The following is a 19,913-nucleotide window of genomic DNA, read 5'->3' on the forward strand; positions in this document are numbered from 1 at the left end:
ACTGGTGATCTTTGAAATGTCTTTTCGCTGAAAACTCTGTTGCTGCCTGATCTTCAGCTGCTCTCCTGTGAATGAGAAGATCAGCTGCCACTCTGGAGGGAAATGATGCCCTAAGAAGTTGCGTTAAGAACTGGTCTTACTCTGGCAAAATGAAAACAGGCCAAGGGTCATCTCAGCTTGATTTCCCTGCTGCTCTTTTTAACCTCTGAAAATTCCTTGTGGACTCGAACCATGTTTGACCTAGATTTCTTCTGAGTGTCAGAGGTTACTGTGACAAACGAGTGCTGGCATTTTTCTGTAGCTCATTTGAATAATCACGATCAGGGATGGGAAGAGTTGGTATATATCAGCAGCAAATACAGAGAGGACACAGTTGAAAGTTGATTTAAACCTGAAGCAAGATCAAGGAAAATTCCCCCCTTCTCTGACTAGTACCGAATCTTACATGCCGGCTTGTTCTTCCACAAGTGACCTTTTAATGCTGACATACTTCAGGGTTCTGCATTGGGTCCCCAGTTGCTATCTATTTACTCTTCAGGTGATCTCCAGTCTGTGCAAAGACTTCAGATAATAAGTTAACAGTTGGGTGGACTTGAAATATGTGAAAGAAATAAGGCATTCTTAAAACGTCTTAGTGGAAATTCAGTTTTAGTAATAAGTGATGGCTTAAATATTATATGTTGAAGAGATTATCTAGGAAATAGGGTGGGAGAAAAGGGCCTTTGGAAGGGAAGATCATGGTCAGTAACTTCAAAAATCTAATATTAAACAGAAATGAAAGTGCTGGTTCTTCAGATGTAGGGGAAGGTGTTAAAAGAACTGACAGGCTTTCTCTTATGCACTAAGAATATAGAAGAGGGAAATCCCACAGCTCTGTAATTAAGAATTATGCATTTTAAGGCCCTTTGGTGAAATAGAGAAATAGCAATACTTCTGAAATCACTACCACCTTTCTACTTGTATGTATACCCAAGTGAATGATATGTAAGCAGGGTGACTGTTAATAGACCCCTAATAAAAATAGTATGATACAATAAGTAGTACAGATAAGTGGAGCAGAGCATGTTCCACTTAGAATTTTTTTTTCCCGGATGATTGGTAAAGAGTTGAGTGTAGGACAGAGTCAGTGGAAGCTAAAATTCATGGTCTCTTACTTCATGATAGTAGGTGGCCAGTACCTTGATTGTATGACAGGAAGAAGGAATGGGCAGGTGCAGTAGTCTTCTGGAGAGAGCAATACTCCTGAAATGACTCTGATGGTACTACTGTCTTGTATGCTTAATGCAGATGTGATTTTGAGAATAAAGTTAGAGCTAAATTATCCAGGACAGCGATGCTAGGAGAGGATACAGGAAATGATAGAGAGGTCTTCAGGAGACAGGGACAGAAGTGCTCTCTAGTGAAGGGAACGCAAGAGGTCTGCTGTGGTCTAGAATTGTAGGGCTGACCTGGAGGCCAGAGACCTGCCTCACATCTGTTAGATCCTAGACATCAACATGTTTGGTCTCTTTACATATTGTAAATCTAATCTTAGCGATTACATGTGGGCAGTCTGAAGATGGGGAACCTTAATACTGCTCAGTTGAAATTCAACCGCAAAGTAAACTTTCAACTTTCCCTAATTAACACTGTTCCATAGAGTGCACACATTTTCCCTCCCCCCTTTATTCTTAAAGTGAGACTTCTTTCATGAGCTCATCCTTACTATGAGTAGTTTCAGAGGAATTATGCTGTAGTGAAGACCTGGAGTTATACAGACTACTGTTTCTGAACCAAGAAGTCAAAAAATGAAGTAAATAGAAATGTGACAAAAAGTCGAAACTTAGAGCCTTACCATCTTGACCATTTAAGTTTTTAGGAGAAAAGATGAGTCTATAAATCACAACCTATTTTAGTAGGACCAATAAGACAGTATGTTTTACTTGAAAACAGATACCAGCCTTGCTATTAGCATATATGCTTAGTTTTAAAAAGTGAAACTTTTTTGTCCATTAACATGTTACTAAAGGCATTTACTGTGAACAGCGATATCTTTCTTCCCTTAAATAGCAATATAACCAAGAAATCACTGACCTGAAGCAGCCGGTTTTGGTCAGTCAGCCTAAGAGGAGGAGAGGCCCTGGCGGCACGCTGCCAGGTCCAGCCATGCTTATCCCAGAGCTCTGCTACCTCACAGGTATGCCGACCTGTCTGCAGCGGGGGAGGCCACCGCGCAGTTCCCCTTCAGTTCTAGAAGCCTTAAACATTCCTTACCGCGCCCATCCCCCCACCACCCCGCCCTTAAAACTGGTTTGTCTCCTGGGAGTTCTTTGACTCACCGCCACCCTACATTCCATATAGTTAGACACCACTCTTGTTTCTTTAACTGTATACTTTTATTCTGTTTAAAGGTTTAACTGATAAAATGCGTAATGATTTTAATGTGATGAAAGACCTGGCTGTTCATACAAGACTAACTCCAGAGCAAAGGCAGCGTGAAGTCGGAAGACTGATTGATTATATTCATAAGTAAGTCATCTATGCTCTACTGGGGTATGTTTTCAGTTCTTTATTTTATGTGGGTTTGGAGGAGTGACTTTCTGGGGGGAATGACAGAAAGTAATTTTGTTTTTATTTGTATTCGCAGTATTCGGGGTGGGTTCTTTGTGTTTCTAAGTGAGGCTACTATTTGTCAGGGAATAATTAGCTCAGTTAGTGAAGAATCACCTGCAGTGCAGGGGACCTGGGTTTGATTTCTGGGTCGGAAAGATCTGCTGGAGAAGGGATAGGCTACCCACTCCAGTATTCTTGGGTTTCCCTTGTGGCTCAGCTGGTAAAGAATCTGCCTGCAACGCGAGAGACCTAGGTTCAGTCCCTGGTTTGGGAAGAGCCCCTGGAGAAGGCAAAGGCTATGCACTCCAGTATTCTGGCCTGGAGAATTCCATGGACTGTACATGGGGTTGCAAAGAGTTGGACATGACTGAGTGACTTTCATGTTAAGTTAAACCTTGTAGCCCATGGTATTTCTAATTGTTAGAAAAAGAGAATAAAATAGAAAGTGAAATTGTTACAGCACTGTGTTTACTTTGAGGAGAAGATAGTTTGGGCATCAGAATTTTAAATTGAAGGATGTTGTGAAGGGAAACATAGAAAACATTAAAAAAGAAAAACATATTTCTGTGTTTCCTAGCTTTCTCACCAGTATTTCAACCCTGAAAGAAACACTGACATTTGTTATAGATTGCAGTGGGTCTCTGTTTGCTTGTGTATATTAGTTTTTGCTGTTTCCTTACATTTAGTGATAAGCAAATATGTTAAATTTGCAGAGATGATAATGTGCAGAGGGAGCTTCGAGACTGGGGTTTGAGCTTTGACTCCAACTTACTGTCCTTCTCAGGAAGAATTTTGCAAGCAGAAAAGATTCATCAAGGTGGAAAAACAGTAAGGCAGTTCTTAAAAGTTGTTAGTGAAATCAGGTTTGGTTCAGAGTCACAATAAAGCAAGCACGAATAACCTAATTCCATGCCAGTGTAGTCCTTTCCTCTTTTCCCTGACCCACATCCTCTCTTTGTTGACTGATACGAATACAGGAGGAGGAAATGTGGGAACACTCAAGAAGGCGAAGCCTGTAGCTTGTCTTCAAAACCATCTGTGAGACTGAGGTAAAAGGTGGCTTAATTTTTTAAATAACCTGAATTTTTTAAATTGAGGTATAGTAGAAGTCTCTTAAGTATCTAATTGGGTTGATATTTTGTCTGCCACTACAGTGAACTTTTACATGGAAAACTCCCAGTTTATTTAGCTTCATTTTTGCCTGGACCATTCGTTCATTAGGGATACATGTATTTGCACACATACACACGTATATGGATGTATATATTTATATATATATATGAAATACTGTGATACCTTTTATATCTTATCTCCAGAAAAGGAAAGCAAGTATTCTAAAAATATGTTTTTGTGTAATTGAAACACTACAAGTACCAAAATTTTAAAAATCCTTTTCTAGAAAGCTGTGCTCTTTTGTTTTCGAAATGTTCTATGGGTAACAACCTAATCATGTAGCTTAATATTTTAATTACTATTGCTTTATTATCCTTTGTAGTAAATATATATTCCTGTATGGGAGGTGGGTAGGACATGTAAAAAGCAGGCTTTTTCCTCTGTGATAGATAGAGGGCACTGTACTTTGAGTTGTGTGTTAGCTTTCTGCCCTACTGTCAGATGTTTTCCTAGCTTGCCTTCGGTATCTGACACCTCAGTCATAAAGTCACTTAACTTTCAAGGCCTGGTTTTTTTATATCTACACCATAAGGTAAATAGCACCTATCCTTGTAAGATTTTATGAAAGATTAAAAAAAGAGCTACAGCTTAAGATACTGTTAGAGCTGTTAATATGAATGTATTTTAAATAAAATTGCTGTAATCCTTTGGATACATTTTTCTTTTTCCTCACTTAGAGCATTTTGTCTATGACTGCAGTTCAAATTTAAAAGTAGTACTTTGAGATTTAGACTGTGCCATAGTAGAATTATTGAAGAATTTTTGGCTTTATCCCTGAGAACTTACAATGGAATTTACAATGTCTCTGAACTTTCTTCTAGTTTGATTACAATCCACAATTTGCAGATTGGTCAAAAGAAACAAGAGGTGCACCATTAATTAGTGTTAAGCCACTAGATAACTGGTTGTTGATCTATACTCGAAGAAATTATGAAGCAGCCAATTCGTTGATACAAAATCTATTTAAAGTTACACCAGCCATGGGCATACAAATGAAAAAAGCAATAATGTAAGTTTATCAAGTCATTTCTACTCTGAAAATTGATTCATAGTCATTTGGAAGGTGGGAACTCAAACTGTTAAAAACTATTAAAAACATTAGATTATATTAATTTAAAGAGCTGATAAAGTTCCTTATAGGGTGGATACAGAAATGTGTTCGAGTCACTAAGAATTGAGTGGGACAAAAAACAGACTATTTCTCAAACAACTGCTGTTGGGTGTGTTAGAAATCCTTTTAACTACATGGCTACTCCTGGTGTTATGTTTTACCCAGAAATGTTGCTTGTGTTGTAATCTGTGGGAACCTTTTAACACATAGTACATTTTTTTGGTTAACTTTTTCTGAATTTTGAATTACGTATTTCCATTCTAGGATTGAAGTGGATGATAGAACTGAAGCCTATTTAAGAGTCTTACAGCAAAAGGTTACGTCAGATACCCAGATAGTAAGTAGCTAGTTGATATGTAGGCAGTTGACCTGGAATCAGTTGTTGTAAATGGAGCATTGGTAAACCTTTGAACTTGAATTCAGTGTTAAAAATGTTGTAATGAGGTTCCCAAACCAGTCACAAAATACATATTTTACCTTCCTAAGATAGCTCAGTCAATGCTGCCTTGAGTTGTGCCTAGGAGCTTGTGCACTGCAAATGGTAAGGAAGGGATGGAAGAAAACAAAGCCATCTAAAATTTACCCAGACTCAAATGCTCTAATTTAGAAAATTTCAGGGAGGGAGTGGGGAGGAGAAAAGGCACAAGAGCAGAAGTCAGTACTTGTTCAGCACATGTGGTACAATTAGTATATTTGTAGTTACACTTACGTATAATCAGTAAGGTGGCAAAGACAAATTTAATGAAAAACAACATACCTGTATTGCGTTAAGCCTAAGAGATGAGTTGGTTTCTTCTAATGGATTCCTTTTAGTCCTTTGTCTCATACTTAAATGCCACAGGCAGAGTACTATTAGGTTGTCTTGAATAATAGAGACACCAAGGGTAGGGAAATTATTTTCATGGGGGCTATGGCAAGAAAAATAAGAATCTGGGAATATCAATTGGGGAATACAGCAGTAAATTAGAGTTGGATTCAGCTCCAGAACTTAAATCCTCAGAATTTGGGCAAATGTAGGGGGCTTAGTTGGTTGGTTAATTTTCCAGCTTTTGGTTGGTTAATTTTCCAGCTTTTTTATGATGTAATTGACCGTTTAACATTGTGTGAGTTTAAAGTGCACAGTGTGATGATTATATATATTGTGAATTGATGACCGCAGCAGCGTAAGTTAATATCACCATCATCTCATGTAATTGCAATCTTCTTTGTATATGTGGTGATAACCTTTAAGATCCACTCTGTTAGCGGCTTTTCAAGTATATAATGTATGTATAACTGTGATCACCACACTGTACACTAGATTCTCAAAACTTACTTTTTAACTGGAATATGTATCCTTTGACTAACCCCCATTTGGGACAGGAGTCTGTTTAGATCAGTCACTTCGGTTTCCCCAGAATTGCCCATGAACTTCTAAGAAATTTCATAGTTTGATCATATTCCGAAGCCAGAGCTTTGAGAGTTTAAATGCCATGATTCTAGGTAGGGCACGAGTAAATGAAAATTGTAAGCATTTTAGAAAAGCTTTTATTTGTCTACCTGTAAGTTATCACTAAATTATTTTGCCCTATTCCCTACTTCTAAATTATTCCAAGCTGGTAATAGACCATATTTAACTAACTTCTCAAGTTTTAATGATACTCGGTTTTGAATTGTTTGCTTAACTTGATTTCGTTCTTAGTTTATATTACTTAGTTGAATGTAGTGAGCGTTATGGGCGTCCCTGATGGCTCAGCGGTAAGGAACCTGCTTGCAGTGCAAGAGACACAAGAGGCACAGGAAGATCCCCTGGAGGAGGAAATGGCAACCCACTCCAGTATATTCTTGCCTGAAAAGTCCCATGGACAGAGGATCCTGATGGGCTACAATCCAAAGGGCTGCAAAGAGTTGGACACGACTGAGCACACAGTTACTCTCAATGAGCATTGTATAAATGTTAATGTCATACTTACTAGCTCTGTGGCAGAGATGGATAGTAAAGTATTAATATCAGTAAATGATTATGTGTCTCTGAATCACAGGTGGGCTTAGTTTCCTCTCTTCTTCTTTGAATTATCAGTTTCCTAATTCTTTATAATGAGGACATTTTGTTTGTTTTTAGGTTGTTTGTCTGTTATCAAGTAATCGGAAAGACAAATATGATGCTATTAAAAAATACTTATGTACAGATTGCCCTACTCCGAGTCAGTGTGTGGTGGCCCGAACCCTAGGCAAACAACAGACTGTCATGGCTATTGCTACAAAGATTGCGCTGCAGATGAACTGCAAGATGGGAGGAGAGCTTTGGAGGATTGATATGCCTGTACGTTTGATTTAATTGGTAGATGTAAGTTTTGTTATTTTAAACAATGTATTTTTTTTGTATTGGCATTCCATTGTATCTAAAATTACGATGTTCTTGTTAAAGCTGAAGCTAGCGATGATAGTTGGCATTGACTGTTACCATGATACCACAGCTGGACGGAGGTCAATTGCAGGATTTGTGGCAAGCATCAATGAAGGGATGACTCGGTAAGTGGGCTCTGATAGCGGTAGATTAAGTGCTGAACATAGGCAAACAGGACATGAGTGTAGGGGCCAGAGTGTAGGGAGTACCGGAATTGTGTTAATTCTTTAACTTGGTTTCTTTTACGTTAGATCCAATAAAATCGTTAGGAAAGAAACCAGTTATTAGCTACTCTAACCATCTTTAATGCCCTTCACTGGTCCTTAATCTGTAGTGGTCAGGCTACATTCTAGGTTATTTCATTATTTGTATTTGGTGAGAGGATGCATCTCTTTAAATGTGACAATCTCTCAAAGCTTCTTTAATAAATTTATTACTTTGAATGTAATTTCAAGTTTCCATGTTAACTTTATTTTGGAAAACCCACTCAAGTTTACCTAGTCACTTGTATATCAACATAGTGAAATTATATTTCAGTGCTTTTCTTAGAACTAATAGAATTGCCAAGAATAGGAAGAATGAAAATTGAAGCATTGATGTGTTGGCATTACTGATACTTGGGCGTATTTCAAGGTATTTTATCTTTAAGAAGAGTGTCTTTTACCGGGAGTATAGTAGTAATAGTATGCTTCTGTGTATTTTGAGGTGTAAACCTAGGAGGCATATCTGGCTATTACAACTTAAATTTTATTTCTGCCTCGGTGATGGAATTATGGGATTGATTTATAATGAAAAAAGAAAAACTTTGTCTATGAGGGATTTCCTGTATCTTGTTACCTCTGTTTAAGATTTCATCAAGGAAGTTAAAGATAATAGATTGCATAGATATAGAAAAATTCAAAAGTGAAAAAGTTCTGTATGGTTGTATTCTCACCGCAGACATTTTTTCTCTGAATAGCTGGTTCTCTCGCTGTGTGTTTCAAGATAGAGGACAAGAACTAGTAGATGGGCTTAAGGTCTGCTTGCAAGGTAAGTCACCTGTTATGTTTCAGTCTGGCCTCCAAACTCCAGTCTTCAAGAAGTTATCTTAAAGCTGTGCTTCTGGGAAATCAAAGACCAAAAAAACCTGTGCCTGGAGTTTGGTAGAAGCACATATTTTTTTGTTCTGTGTTAATGTATTTAAAACTTTTCTGGTTTTCTTTCAGCTGCTCTAAGGGCTTGGAATAGCTGCAATGAATACATGCCTAGTCGAATTATTGTATATCGGGATGGTGTTGGAGACGGTCAGCTTAAAACATTGGTGAACTATGAAGTTCCACAGTTTTTGGATTGCCTGAAATCTCTCGGTAGAGGTTACAAGTAAGCATATGACATGTAAAGTGTCTCATTTTTATAAAATTGCATTTTGTATCTTTGAAAATAATGTCACAAGGTGGAAAAGTAAGTGAGAACCTAAGCTTATAGGTGCAATAGGACTTGAGGTAATGGAAGGGGTTGGGGGTGGGTGTCTCATGGAGACTTGTTCTGTAGAGGAGAGGCTAGAAATGTAGAGGGGAAGTCGTTTCGAAGAATGACACGTGGAAACACCGTCACTGACCAGTCGCTGCCACTTTTCTCTCCTACAGCCTTGAAGTGCGAGGGTCTGATTATCCCAATACAGCCATAGGCGTCCACAGCATTGGTTGAAATGAATCTTCCAGATAGTCTTAACATACTCTTTCTCTACCTCCTTGTACAACAAATACTTCTTTCATTTCTTTGACCTCAGCTGGACTGGTTTTTGATGGGTAGATGATTGGCATGTGTTTGGTGGACACTGTTACCCTCTGTCTTTTGAGGCGGTCTGCACGGCCGAGGGGAGCTATACTCATAACTGAATGCTACTCTGGCTCTCCTTTGAGACCTACATTGGTTTTTGCTTTGCTCTCCTACCAAGGTCCTTTGTTGGTTCTCTCTGGCAGTAAATTGCATGCCATCTCAAGATAGCTGTTCTAATAAGTTACATTGTTTAATTTTTTGCTGTTTTCTTTCTCCTATTGTAAGCAAGTTGAGATCAGGGACTGTTGTATTAAGGACTTAGTGCATAATATATTTTGTGGAGTTGATTTTTAAAGATGCTTAGAATATCCAGGAGGTATGTTTGTATGTGCTTGCACATGCATATTTGTTCAGTTGTTAGATCATGTCCAATGCTTCGTGACCCCATGGACTGCAGCACACCAGGCTTCCTTGTCTTTGACTATATCCTAGAGTTTACTCAAACTCATGTCGGTTGAGTTGATGATGCCATCCAACCATCTCATTCTCTGTCACCCCGTTCTTTTCTTGCCCTCAGTCTTTCCCAGCATCAGGGTCATTTCCAATAAGTTGGCTCTTCGAATCAGGTGGGTGGAGTATTGGAGCTTCAACTTCAGCACCAGTCCTTCCAATGAATATTCAGGGTTGATTTCCTTAGATTGACTGATTTGATCTCCTTGCTGTCCACTGGACTCTTAAGAATCTTCTCCAGCACCACTGTTTGAAAGCATCAATTCTTTGGCACTCAGCCTTTATGATCCAGCTCTCACATCCAAACATGACTACTGGAAAAACCATAGCTTTGAATATATGGACCTTTGTCAGCAAAGTAATGTCTCTGCTTTTTAATATGCTTTCTAGGTTTGTCATAGCTTTTCTTCCAAGGAGCGAGCGACTTAGTTTTGTGACTGCAGTCACCATCCACAGTGATTTTGGAGCCCAAGAAAACAAAATCTGACACTATTTCCACTTTCTCCCCAACTTTTTGCCATGAAGTGATGGGAGTGGATTCTATGATCTTTATTTTTTGAATGTTGACTTTTAAACCAGATTTTTCACTCTCCTCTTTCACCTTCACCTAAAGGCTCTTCAGTTCCTCTTCACTTTCTACCATTAAAGGGTATCATCTGCATATCTGAGGTTGTTTGTATTTCTCCTGGCAATCTAAATTCCAGCTTGGGAATCATCCGGCCCAGTATTTCTCATGATGTACTCTGCATATAAGTTAAATAAGCAGGGTGAACAATATACAGCCTTAATGTACTCTTTCTCAATTTGGAACCAGTCTGTTTTTCCATGTCCAGTTCTAACTGTTGCTTTTTGACCTGCATACAGGTTTCTCAGGAGGTAGGTAAGGTGGTCTGGTATTCCCATATCTTTAAGACTATTCCACAGTTTGTTTTTATCCACACAGTCAAAGGTTTTAGCGTAGTCAATGAAACAGAAGTAGATGTTTGTTTTTTTGTTTTAATTCCCTTGCTTTTTCTTTGAGCCAGAGGATCTCTGGATCCAGTTTGACCTCTGGTTCCTCTACCTTTTCTAAATCCAGCTTGTTCATCTGAAAGTTCTCAGTTCATATAGTTGAAGCCTAGCTTGAAGGATTTTGAGCATAATCTTGCTACCATGTGAAATGAGTGCAGTTGTATGGTAATTTGAATATTCTTTGTCATTGCCTTTCTTTGGGATTGGAATGAAAACTGACCTTTTCCAGTCCCGTGGTCACTGCTGAGTTTTTCAAATTTGCTGGCGTATTGAGTGGAGCACTTTCACAGCATCATCTTGTAGGACTGAAATAGCTCTGGAATTCCATCACCTCCATGAGCTTTGTTCACAGAAATGCTTCCTAAGGCCCACTTTACTTCACACTGCAAGATGTCTGGCTCTAGGTGAGTGACTCCACCATCGTGGTTATCGGGGTCATTAAGAGCTTTTTGTACAGTTCTTCTGTGTATTCTTGTCACCTCTTTTTAAAGCTGCTTCTGCTTCATGCATATTTAAAGACTGATTATTTTTGCCAAACCTTTTCAGCAGCATTTGTTATCATATAGAAAATGAGGGTCTTGAAAGTCGTTTGACAGTATCTGGGCTCCATGTGATTTATGTGGCCCATGGGATGAGCATTAAGGACTTATTTCTAGCTAAATTGAAGGGTCCTTCCAAGTCTTTTTTGGCCGAGTTCTGAAAGAACCCCTCTGAGTGTTAAACGTTTCTTAAAATGTGATCATTATGCCAGTAAGTTCTCAGAGCAAGTCAGGGATGTTTTTTATCTCTTTTGAAGTAATTGAGTTTCAGATTAAAATGCCAGTAGCATTTTAAAATATTTTGTAAATGAACGTTAATGTTCTTTCTATCCTCTCAAACTTCTTAATGCTTATATTTTTATTGGTATTTTGTTCTACTTTGTAAAGTTTCGTAAGTCTTAATTTGTTTTTTTCCTTAGAAAAAGGAAAGTTGCAGGGAGGGAGGATTTAAATTGATTGCTTGTGCTGGTGCCTAACAGACCATTGCATGCAGTAGATGTCACATCGTGGATTGTGCTGTTATTTGGGGGTTGCAGAAATTAGAGATCAAGGCAACATGTCCTAAAATCAGTTAGGTTGATCCCAGCTTTGCCTTCATCTGTGAAACGGGATGCAACTCACCAAGGCTGCTGAAAGAAATGTCCGAATGCTCAGTGTACTTCATACAATACCCAGTAGGCTCTCAATAAATAGTAGGTACTTCATCGAAAAAAAGTTTAGAGTTGCATATAAAGTAAAATAATATCTGAGAATTACCCCTTACTTTTAAGAAACACAGTTTGAACTTTAATATTTGCTGTTATCTTTAGAACCTCAATATATGTTTTTGAATTGAAATGTTGATAATTAGCTTTTCATAAAGATGTGTCATGGATTAGCTGATTTAGGATGTTTGGTTAAGAACAAATCAAAAAGTCATTTCAACATACTTGAGACTTTCTATCACCACATTTGCTAAATCATTTCTTGAGATGTCCCAGGACTAAAATCTACTTTGTCTTTTGGTTCCTGAGACTGTGGCTTTGTAATATGCAGATCTCTTGTTGCTGGGCAGTAGTGGCTCTACATGGGGAAATAGTGATATTTCTAAAAATGTCCTCCATTTACTGAAGTAAAATTATCTTCCTATCCCTTGTATATTTGCTTACTGCTTCCATGAAGCAGCTGGTTAGGTTTAGCAATGAGTGGAAGTTCCCAACTGGAATCTTCCGGACCATCAGTCTAGACAGTATACTGTGAACTACCTACCTGAGTCAAACAGTACCAGGCAGGTCCATACTGCATGTGAGGTCCTCTGCTTTTGTTTTTAGAATAAAGTATATTTGTGCTCTTAAGGAACTAATGTTGTAGCTAGAAAAAGAGCAGAGGAAAGTTGAGGTATTGAAAATCATAATTTATCAAATGCTTATTATAGCACTAAGTGCTTAATATGTTCTAGTGCATTTATTCCCAAGTGCACTTGTGTATACAGTGTGATTGTATCAGACAGTGAATCTGAAATGAACCTTTAAGAGATGGTTGGAAAGGATGTTCAAGCTCAATACAACCTGCCAGTTAAAGCGCTGTCTCAGGAGAGCCAAGAAGCTTGTTAGAGGCAGTGGATCTAATGTGACACAAAGCTGAAACCTCACTAGGGGAGAGGAGTATTTAGTCTCCTTTCATAGGAAAGAAGCCACCTGAATGGGGTTGGGAAGGGAGAGGGTGACAGAGAAGTTCTTGTATTGCTGAGGATAAGCTGAGGAGTGATTGAGTGTGAGAGACAGACAGAGATTCCCTGATACATTGTCAGCTAGTCATTTTGAAAAGCAGATTAGATTTTGAGACTACTCAAATTAGCTTACTTGTCAAAGATTTTACTTTCTACGGGCTTCCCAGGTGGTGCTTGCTAGTGGTAAAGAATCTCCCTGCCACTGCAGGAGACACAAGAGACATGGGTTTGATCCCTGGGTGGGGAAGGTCGCCTGGAGTAGGAAATGGCAACCCATTCCAGCATTCTTACCTGGAGAATCCCACGGACAGAGTAGCCTGGCAGGCTACAGTCCATGGGGCCTCAGAGTCAGACACGATGGAGCACACTTACTTTCCACATAGTAGGAAGTGTCCACTGAAAAGGGTCTCAGACTGTGAACTTTAAAGACGTGCTGGGTTTTAACATTTTAGTGTGCTCAGTATGTTATATGCTCAGTTTAATAATTAAAAAGTTACATAACCTTGCCATTTTATTTTCTACTCACAGTTTATTCCTGGTCCTAACTCCAGGTCCTTACAAGTTGTGGAATCTTCCTTCACAACTTGGACAAATAATATACCCAAGAGGGAGATGCATTTCTTTTTTAATGGAGTGTATGAATGTATGAATGATTCAATGCCCTGAAAATATGACTGACTAAATGTAGTTACGTTCATCACCATCTTAAGCCCAAGACTAACGGTAATTGTGGTGAAGAAACGTGTCAATGCCAGATTTTTCGCTCAGTCTGGAGGAAGACTTCAGAATCCACTTCCTGGAACAGTTATTGATGTAGAGGTTACCAGACCAGAATGGTAAGTTCGGTATTAGATGAAGGTTGGTTTCTGCTTTGTCTTTTAGTGTAACCTCTATGCTTTATTACCTTTTACCATATTTACTTTTTAGTTCTTATACTTTATTTCTTATAAATACTAATACTTTTCATTAGTTTGACCTAATGCCTATGATGTATGAACTTAGTGTCTGACATGGTGAGCAGAGGTTTCTCTGCAGTTTCTCTCCGAGGAAAGAGGGTTATCATTTATGGCCTTAGTTATACATGCAGAGTTTAAGAAGTGCTGCTATAGATTGCTGTGGCATTTTTTTTTTTTAACATATGTAACCTCATCCATAGATTCTTGTTTTCCAATCAGAATTTTTAGATCCATAATGTACTTGGTTATCCACAGGTTAGAAAATTCCATCTAAAGTCACAGTTGCAGATGAGAAAAGTGACTTCTGAGTAAACACTAGGGACTCCCAGGTGGCACAGTGGTAAAAATCCACCTGCCAACGCAGGATATGCAAGAGAGATGGGTTCGCTCTCTGGGTCAGGGAGATCCCCTGGAGTGGAAAATGGCAACCCACTCCAGTATTCTTGCCTGGAAAACTGCGTGGGCAGAGGAGCCTGGCAGGCCACAGTCCATGGGGTCACAAAGAGTCAGACATGACTGAGCAACTAAGCACGCATGAGTAAACACTGGGGAACTGTGAGCTGCACTCTGCCGTAAGAAAGCCAGCTAGAACATTCAGGGCCACGTGGTCGTGTTCTCAGCACACAACAGTTCAACTGCAAAGTCTCATTTTGTGGGGGATGGAATACAGTGCACTAAGTCATGTTCCCGATGGCAAGGCATTGGTCAGTCCACAGTAACACCCTCCTCATGAGAGTCAGTAGGACAGTTTCTGTTTTTATACATAAATTTGTGGAGCCTTTAAAAAAGGGCAGCTTTAATCAAGGTAAAGTGTCAGCCTAAGGGGCAAAGTTCAAAATGTGTGTAGCACTTCTCCTGTATGAAACTCAGGTAAATGAGGCATTACTATACTTAAATTTATGTAGACAAACGATAATCCAGATTTTAGACCTACTTAGTCCTGTCACCTGACAGCATCTCTGAATATTTATTTCAAGATTTATTATCTTAGATTGTGTCTTTCTCTCAGGCAGATAATAGTTGTCAGAAGGATTCTAACCTATTGGGGAAAATCACTGAGGGAGGACAAAATGGCTAAGATAATTGACAGTTTCATTTCCTTAGGATTCTCTTTAATCATTCAGAATGACCTCATGGTACTTTCTAACATTACTGCTACTCTGACAACCAAACCTTAGGTATAATATTGACCTGAAGACAACTTTTTAAAACAATTTGAGTAAAATCCCAAGTTGGATTTTGAAATATCAAAAACTTGATTACTTTTTACTCAATGTTCTTTAAAACCTAATAGCTACTAGTCTACTCAAATACTTGGAGAAGTCTACTTTGAATGATAAGGTGCTTAAGTTGGGAACTAAGGTTTTGATTCTAGCTCTGTTATGATTTCTCTGTTCTTTTGGGCACATCATTTAATGTTTCTGAAAGCCTCGTTTTTCCAGATGACTATAATCTGTTGTAGATCAATTCTGATTTTATAATTTGTCTCATTTTAAGGGACATAATAAATTTCTTAATAACTTTATCAGGCTGGATTATAGCATCTCTGCATTGATACTTAATTGGTACCCAAAAAATGAAAACAAAACTGACATCTATTCCTTTATGTTTGCACTACTTGGTTCTCGATTCTAGAGCCTGTTCCCGCTCAGCTGTCTCCCTTAGATGTGCAGTCGAAACAGTGGCCTGTTACAGCGTGCCCTGTCATAATTAGCAGCTGGGTCAAACATTTGTTAATGCCCTTAGGCATCAATGATAGATATTTAAAATATAAAAAAGTATCTTAAACCTCTTTCACACATAAGCATTCCAAAACAGTTCATGAATAGCAAGTTCTGAATTCAAGGAAGCGCATGTTTTGAGGAGATTAGGTTACATTAGTATACAGGATCTTTCCTCTGTGAGAAACTTGAATCATTTTAACTTTAGCTTTGAAAAAGATAAGCCTCATACCCGTGTGTTTTTTTTCTTATGTAATTCCAGGTATGATTTTTTTATCGTGAGCCAGGCAGTGAGAAGTGGGAGTGTTTCTCCCACACATTATAATGTCATCTATGACAACAGTGGCCTGAAGCCAGACCACATACAGAGGTTAACTTACAAGCTATGTCACGTCTATTATAACTGGCCAGTAAGTATTTTTTATTAATTATATTGATCCATGTCAGTGAGATTCACTTTTCAAAATGGAATTGCTGTGTTTTCAAAGGCTTTTACTGTTAATACTGAGATTTATAATTTAGAGGAGTTACTTTTAAAGTAATAGAAGCTTTTCTTTCTCTCCCACTAAAGGGTGTCATTCGTGTCCCTGCTCCTTGCCAGTATGCCCACAAGCTGGCTTTCCTTGTCGGCCAGAGCATTCATAGAGAACCAAATCTGTCACTGTCAAACCGTCTTTACTACCTCTAACCTACAGAAGACGACAAGATGTGGCTGCGTTTTTCTTTTTGAAATTGTATCTTCAGGATTTTTTTTTAAGCTCTTATTTTTTTAACCGTTATCTTTCTAGATGAAGCTTGGGAAGGAAACTAGGAAATCTAGAGTCATTTCTAACTTTGCTATTAATTGACTTGTTTCATAGGTAAAAATTAGGATTTACTCTTTTATCTTGTTCTCATAAATGTGAGGATTTTTTGTTTTGAAAAAGTGTGGAGAAGATGCTTTGTACTATAAGCAGAATCTCTTATTAAACTATTTGAAAAGTAGGGATTTACTTGAAAATGTTCTCAGGAGTAAGCAAGTCTTACTTGTAAAGCTACAGTGGCCTTGTTTTTGAAATACTTAGTTTGAATTTAAAGGAGAGAAAAGGAATAAAGTGGAGGGCTCACTACAGTCGTAAGGTAGGATTTTACTTGAGTGTCTGATGATCTCATTTTATAGGAAAAGCTGCCATTAAATAGCCTATACAAGGTGTAGGAGAAGTGTGCAACTGTGGAGAAGTGTGCTTATTTTTAATTTCATTTTGGGGGCTAAGTATTATGGGGGTTAAAAAAGATAGTTGAAAATTTTAAATTTCTGTCCAAAGAAATATTTTAATACTGTTTAATAAAAGAGACCAGTAGTCTGTATTAACATTACTATTTTTTTTTTTTTTTGAAACTGGTACATCGTTCCATTTGTTATAAAATAAAATTACAATGATTGTCATCTTATTTGAATAACTGGAGTTTTTATTTTTACTGAAAGCATATGCATTTTCTTTCCATGTATTATATTTTTTAAACTGAAGAGTATACGCAAAGAGTATGATTCCAGTTATTAAAGCTCAATTAGTGTCATTTAATAAATCTCAAACTGAAACCTCAGTTTCAGAGTAAAACTCTGTCAGGAAATGCTGCAACCTCAAACTTAACAGTGTAAGACCAGAAATCCATAACTTGGAAGAAAATGTAGACTAAGAAGTCTGTGTATTGTGAAGTTGATAATTGTAATTACTCACATCTATATACATGTAGGAATTTTCAAGGAATTTTGTAAAGAGCAGGCTTGAAGTTAATGAGTAATTATTTGCCATGAGAACACCTTTAAACATTGGTTACAAGTGTAATGAGTGTAAACGTTAGTGATCGTACACAGACCATAGGAACTAAGATTTAAACTAATGCCATTCAGTAAGGTTGCTTGTCTTAGCATTTTTGTACTTGTTATCAGATAACTACGTTTTGGATTTAGCCTTACATATTGTGAATGAAAACCATTTTATTTTCCTTTTAGTTCTTTGAGCTAATAACTGTTGTTAACATTGTTCTTGGCTATTAGCAAAGGTTCCTTAACCTATTGGTTTCTAAACATTAGAAGAAACACAGGAGATTGTGAAGTTTCAGAAGAATGCTAAAGACAATAAAATCGATGAAAGTTGCTAAATGTTGTCACAGTATTAAGGAATATAAGGAAGTCTAGTTATACAACTGTAAAAGACTTAATTTGAGGCATTTTTTTACATATGGATTTTTATAACTAATCAGTAACTTAAGTCATTAAAGTCTCATACTTTGGCAGGTTTTAAACCATCCTTTAAAGTTAAAAGGCTTTTTAATATCTTTAAAAACCATGAAAAATCAGTAAATGTGTTATTTCCAGAAAAGTTGCAGTATTCAGAAGACCTTCACTTTATCATAAAGACTGATTTTTGCAAGAGACCAAAAAAGTCTCAGTTTAAGCCAGAAAGGGTATTGATTGGCTTTCCTAGTCATCCTACACAGTGGTTCCCAAATGGAATGTTAAACATTACCTCATTCCCTTTGTAATAACACAGAGTACTGGGCTCCAGACCAACCTAGGAGTCAGAACTTGTAGCAGGGAGACAGGGTAAACTTTTAGATGCATCTCAGATTGTTTGGGGATTTTGGCAAATGCCAGTCAAGAAGGTATGTATAGAACCTAATCGATGAAATGATATTAGGGATCTGTCTCTTGCTCTGCTTTTTCTGGGTTCTAGTCAGATGGGGTTACAAAGATGGTCACAAAGTCTAGATCTATGTCTCAGCCTCACTGCAGTGAGAGGAGCATCTCTTCCACAATAGTTGTAGCAAAACTCCGGCTGTTTACACATCCTTGAACACACTACCTTGATAGACTTGGAGTTGTTATGTAAGATGAGGTTCATACAGAAGTGGGTAAGAGGAATGGTTCCTCAAAGGAAAATTCGGGTGCTACAACCAGGAGACAGTGAACATAGTGGATGCCTAACGGGTGTCTACTCTGCTTTTTCAGCTGCAGGTTGGCTTGTGATGGAAGTAGCAGTTGCTCTGGCCCCTTGAGGGACAAGTGCAACCAAGCACCTATAAGGGAATTCACTGCAGCACTTGCAAAGAATAAAACCAAAAACTCTGAAATCCAGATTTTTTCCTTAAAAGAGAAACTTCTCTGAGTTCTGCTAAAGGCTTTAGCATTAAAGACACTTTAGTCAGTTCGGTTCAGTCATGTCCGACTCTTTGCGACCCCATGAATCACAGCATGCCAGGCCTCCCTGTCCATCACAAACTCCCGGAGTTTACTCAAACTCATGTCCATCGAGTCGGTGATGCCATCTAACCATCTCATCTTCTGTCGTCTCCTCCTCCTGCCCCCAGTCCTTCCCAGCATTGGTCTTTTCCAATGAGTCAACTCTTCGCATGATGGCCAAAGTATTGGAGTTTCAGCTTCAGCGTCAGTCCTTCCAATGAACACCCAGGACTGAGCTCCTTTAGGATGGACTGGTTGGATCTCCTTGCAGTCCAAGGGACTCTCAAGAGCCTTCTCCAACACCACAGTTCAAAAGCATCAATTTTTCGGCACTCAGCTTTCTTCACAGTCCAACTCTCACATCCATACATGACCACTGGAAAAACCAAAGCCTTGACTATACAGACCTTTGTTGGCAAAGTAATATCTCTGCTTTTTAATATGCAATCTAGGTTGGTTATAACTTTCCTTCCAAGGAGTAAGTGTGTTTTAATTTCATGGCTGCAGTCACCATCTTCAGTGATTTTGGAGCCCCAAAAAAGTAAAGTCTGACACTGTTCCCACTATTTCCCCATCTATTTGCCATGAGGTAATGGGAGCAGATGCCATGATCTTAGTTTTCTGAATATTGAGCTTTAAGCCAACTTTTTCACTCTCCTCTTTCACTTTCATCAAGAGGCTTTTTAGTTCCTCTTCACTTTCTGCCATACGGGTGGTGTCATCTGCATATCTGAGGTTATTGATATTTCTCCGGCAATCTTGATTACAGCTTGAGCTTCTTCCAGCTCAGCATTTCTCATGATGTACTCTGCATATAAGTTAAATAAGCAGGGTGACAATATACAGCCTTGACATACTCCTTTTCCTATTTGGAACCAGTCTGTTGTTCCATGTCCAGTTCTAACTGTGCTTCCTGACCTGCATACAGGTTTCTCAAGAGGGCAGGTCAGGTGGTCTGGTATTCCCACCTCTTGAAGAATTTTCCACAGTTTGTTGTGATCCACACAGTCGAAGGCTTTGGCATAGTCAATAAAGCAGAAATCAATGTTTTTCTGGAACTCTCTTGCTTTTTCGATGATGCAGCAGATGTTGGCAATTTGATCTCCGGTTCCTCTGCCTTTTCTAAAACCAGCTTGAACATCTGGAAGTTCACGGTTCACGTATTGCTGAAGCCTGGCTTGGAGAATTATGAGCATTACTTTACTAGCGTGTGAGATAAGTGCAA

General features: G+C 38.4%; 1 protein-coding gene across 2 annotated transcripts in view; it reads left to right on the forward strand.

Moving 5' to 3' along the window:
• PIWIL1 (piwi like RNA-mediated gene silencing 1) overlaps nt 1-17,300 on the forward strand; it is a 35,331-nt gene extending 18,031 nt beyond the window's left edge. For both annotated transcript variants that reach the window (XM_043902105.1, XM_043902107.1), the window contains exons 11-22: nt 2,050-2,176; nt 2,391-2,508; nt 3,306-3,420; nt 4,587-4,774; nt 5,141-5,213; nt 6,978-7,178; nt 7,284-7,387; nt 8,221-8,291; nt 8,468-8,621; nt 13,499-13,624; nt 15,728-15,875; nt 16,037-17,300. In XM_043902105.1, the coding sequence (XP_043758040.1) occupies nt 2,050-2,176; nt 2,391-2,508; nt 3,306-3,420; nt 4,587-4,774; nt 5,141-5,213; nt 6,978-7,178; nt 7,284-7,387; nt 8,221-8,291; nt 8,468-8,621; nt 13,499-13,624; nt 15,728-15,875; nt 16,037-16,153 (1,542 nt within the window). In that variant the 3' untranslated portion in view covers nt 16,154-17,300. The remainder of the gene's footprint in view (nt 1-2,049; nt 2,177-2,390; nt 2,509-3,305; nt 3,421-4,586; nt 4,775-5,140; nt 5,214-6,977; nt 7,179-7,283; nt 7,388-8,220; nt 8,292-8,467; nt 8,622-13,498; nt 13,625-15,727; nt 15,876-16,036) is intronic.
• The last annotated feature ends 2,613 nt before the right edge of the window (nt 17,301-19,913 follow it).

This window comes from Cervus elaphus, chromosome 5 (assembly GCF_910594005.1).
Source record: "Cervus elaphus chromosome 5, mCerEla1.1, whole genome shotgun sequence".
Taxonomy (NCBI): domain Eukaryota; kingdom Metazoa; phylum Chordata; class Mammalia; order Artiodactyla; family Cervidae; genus Cervus; species Cervus elaphus.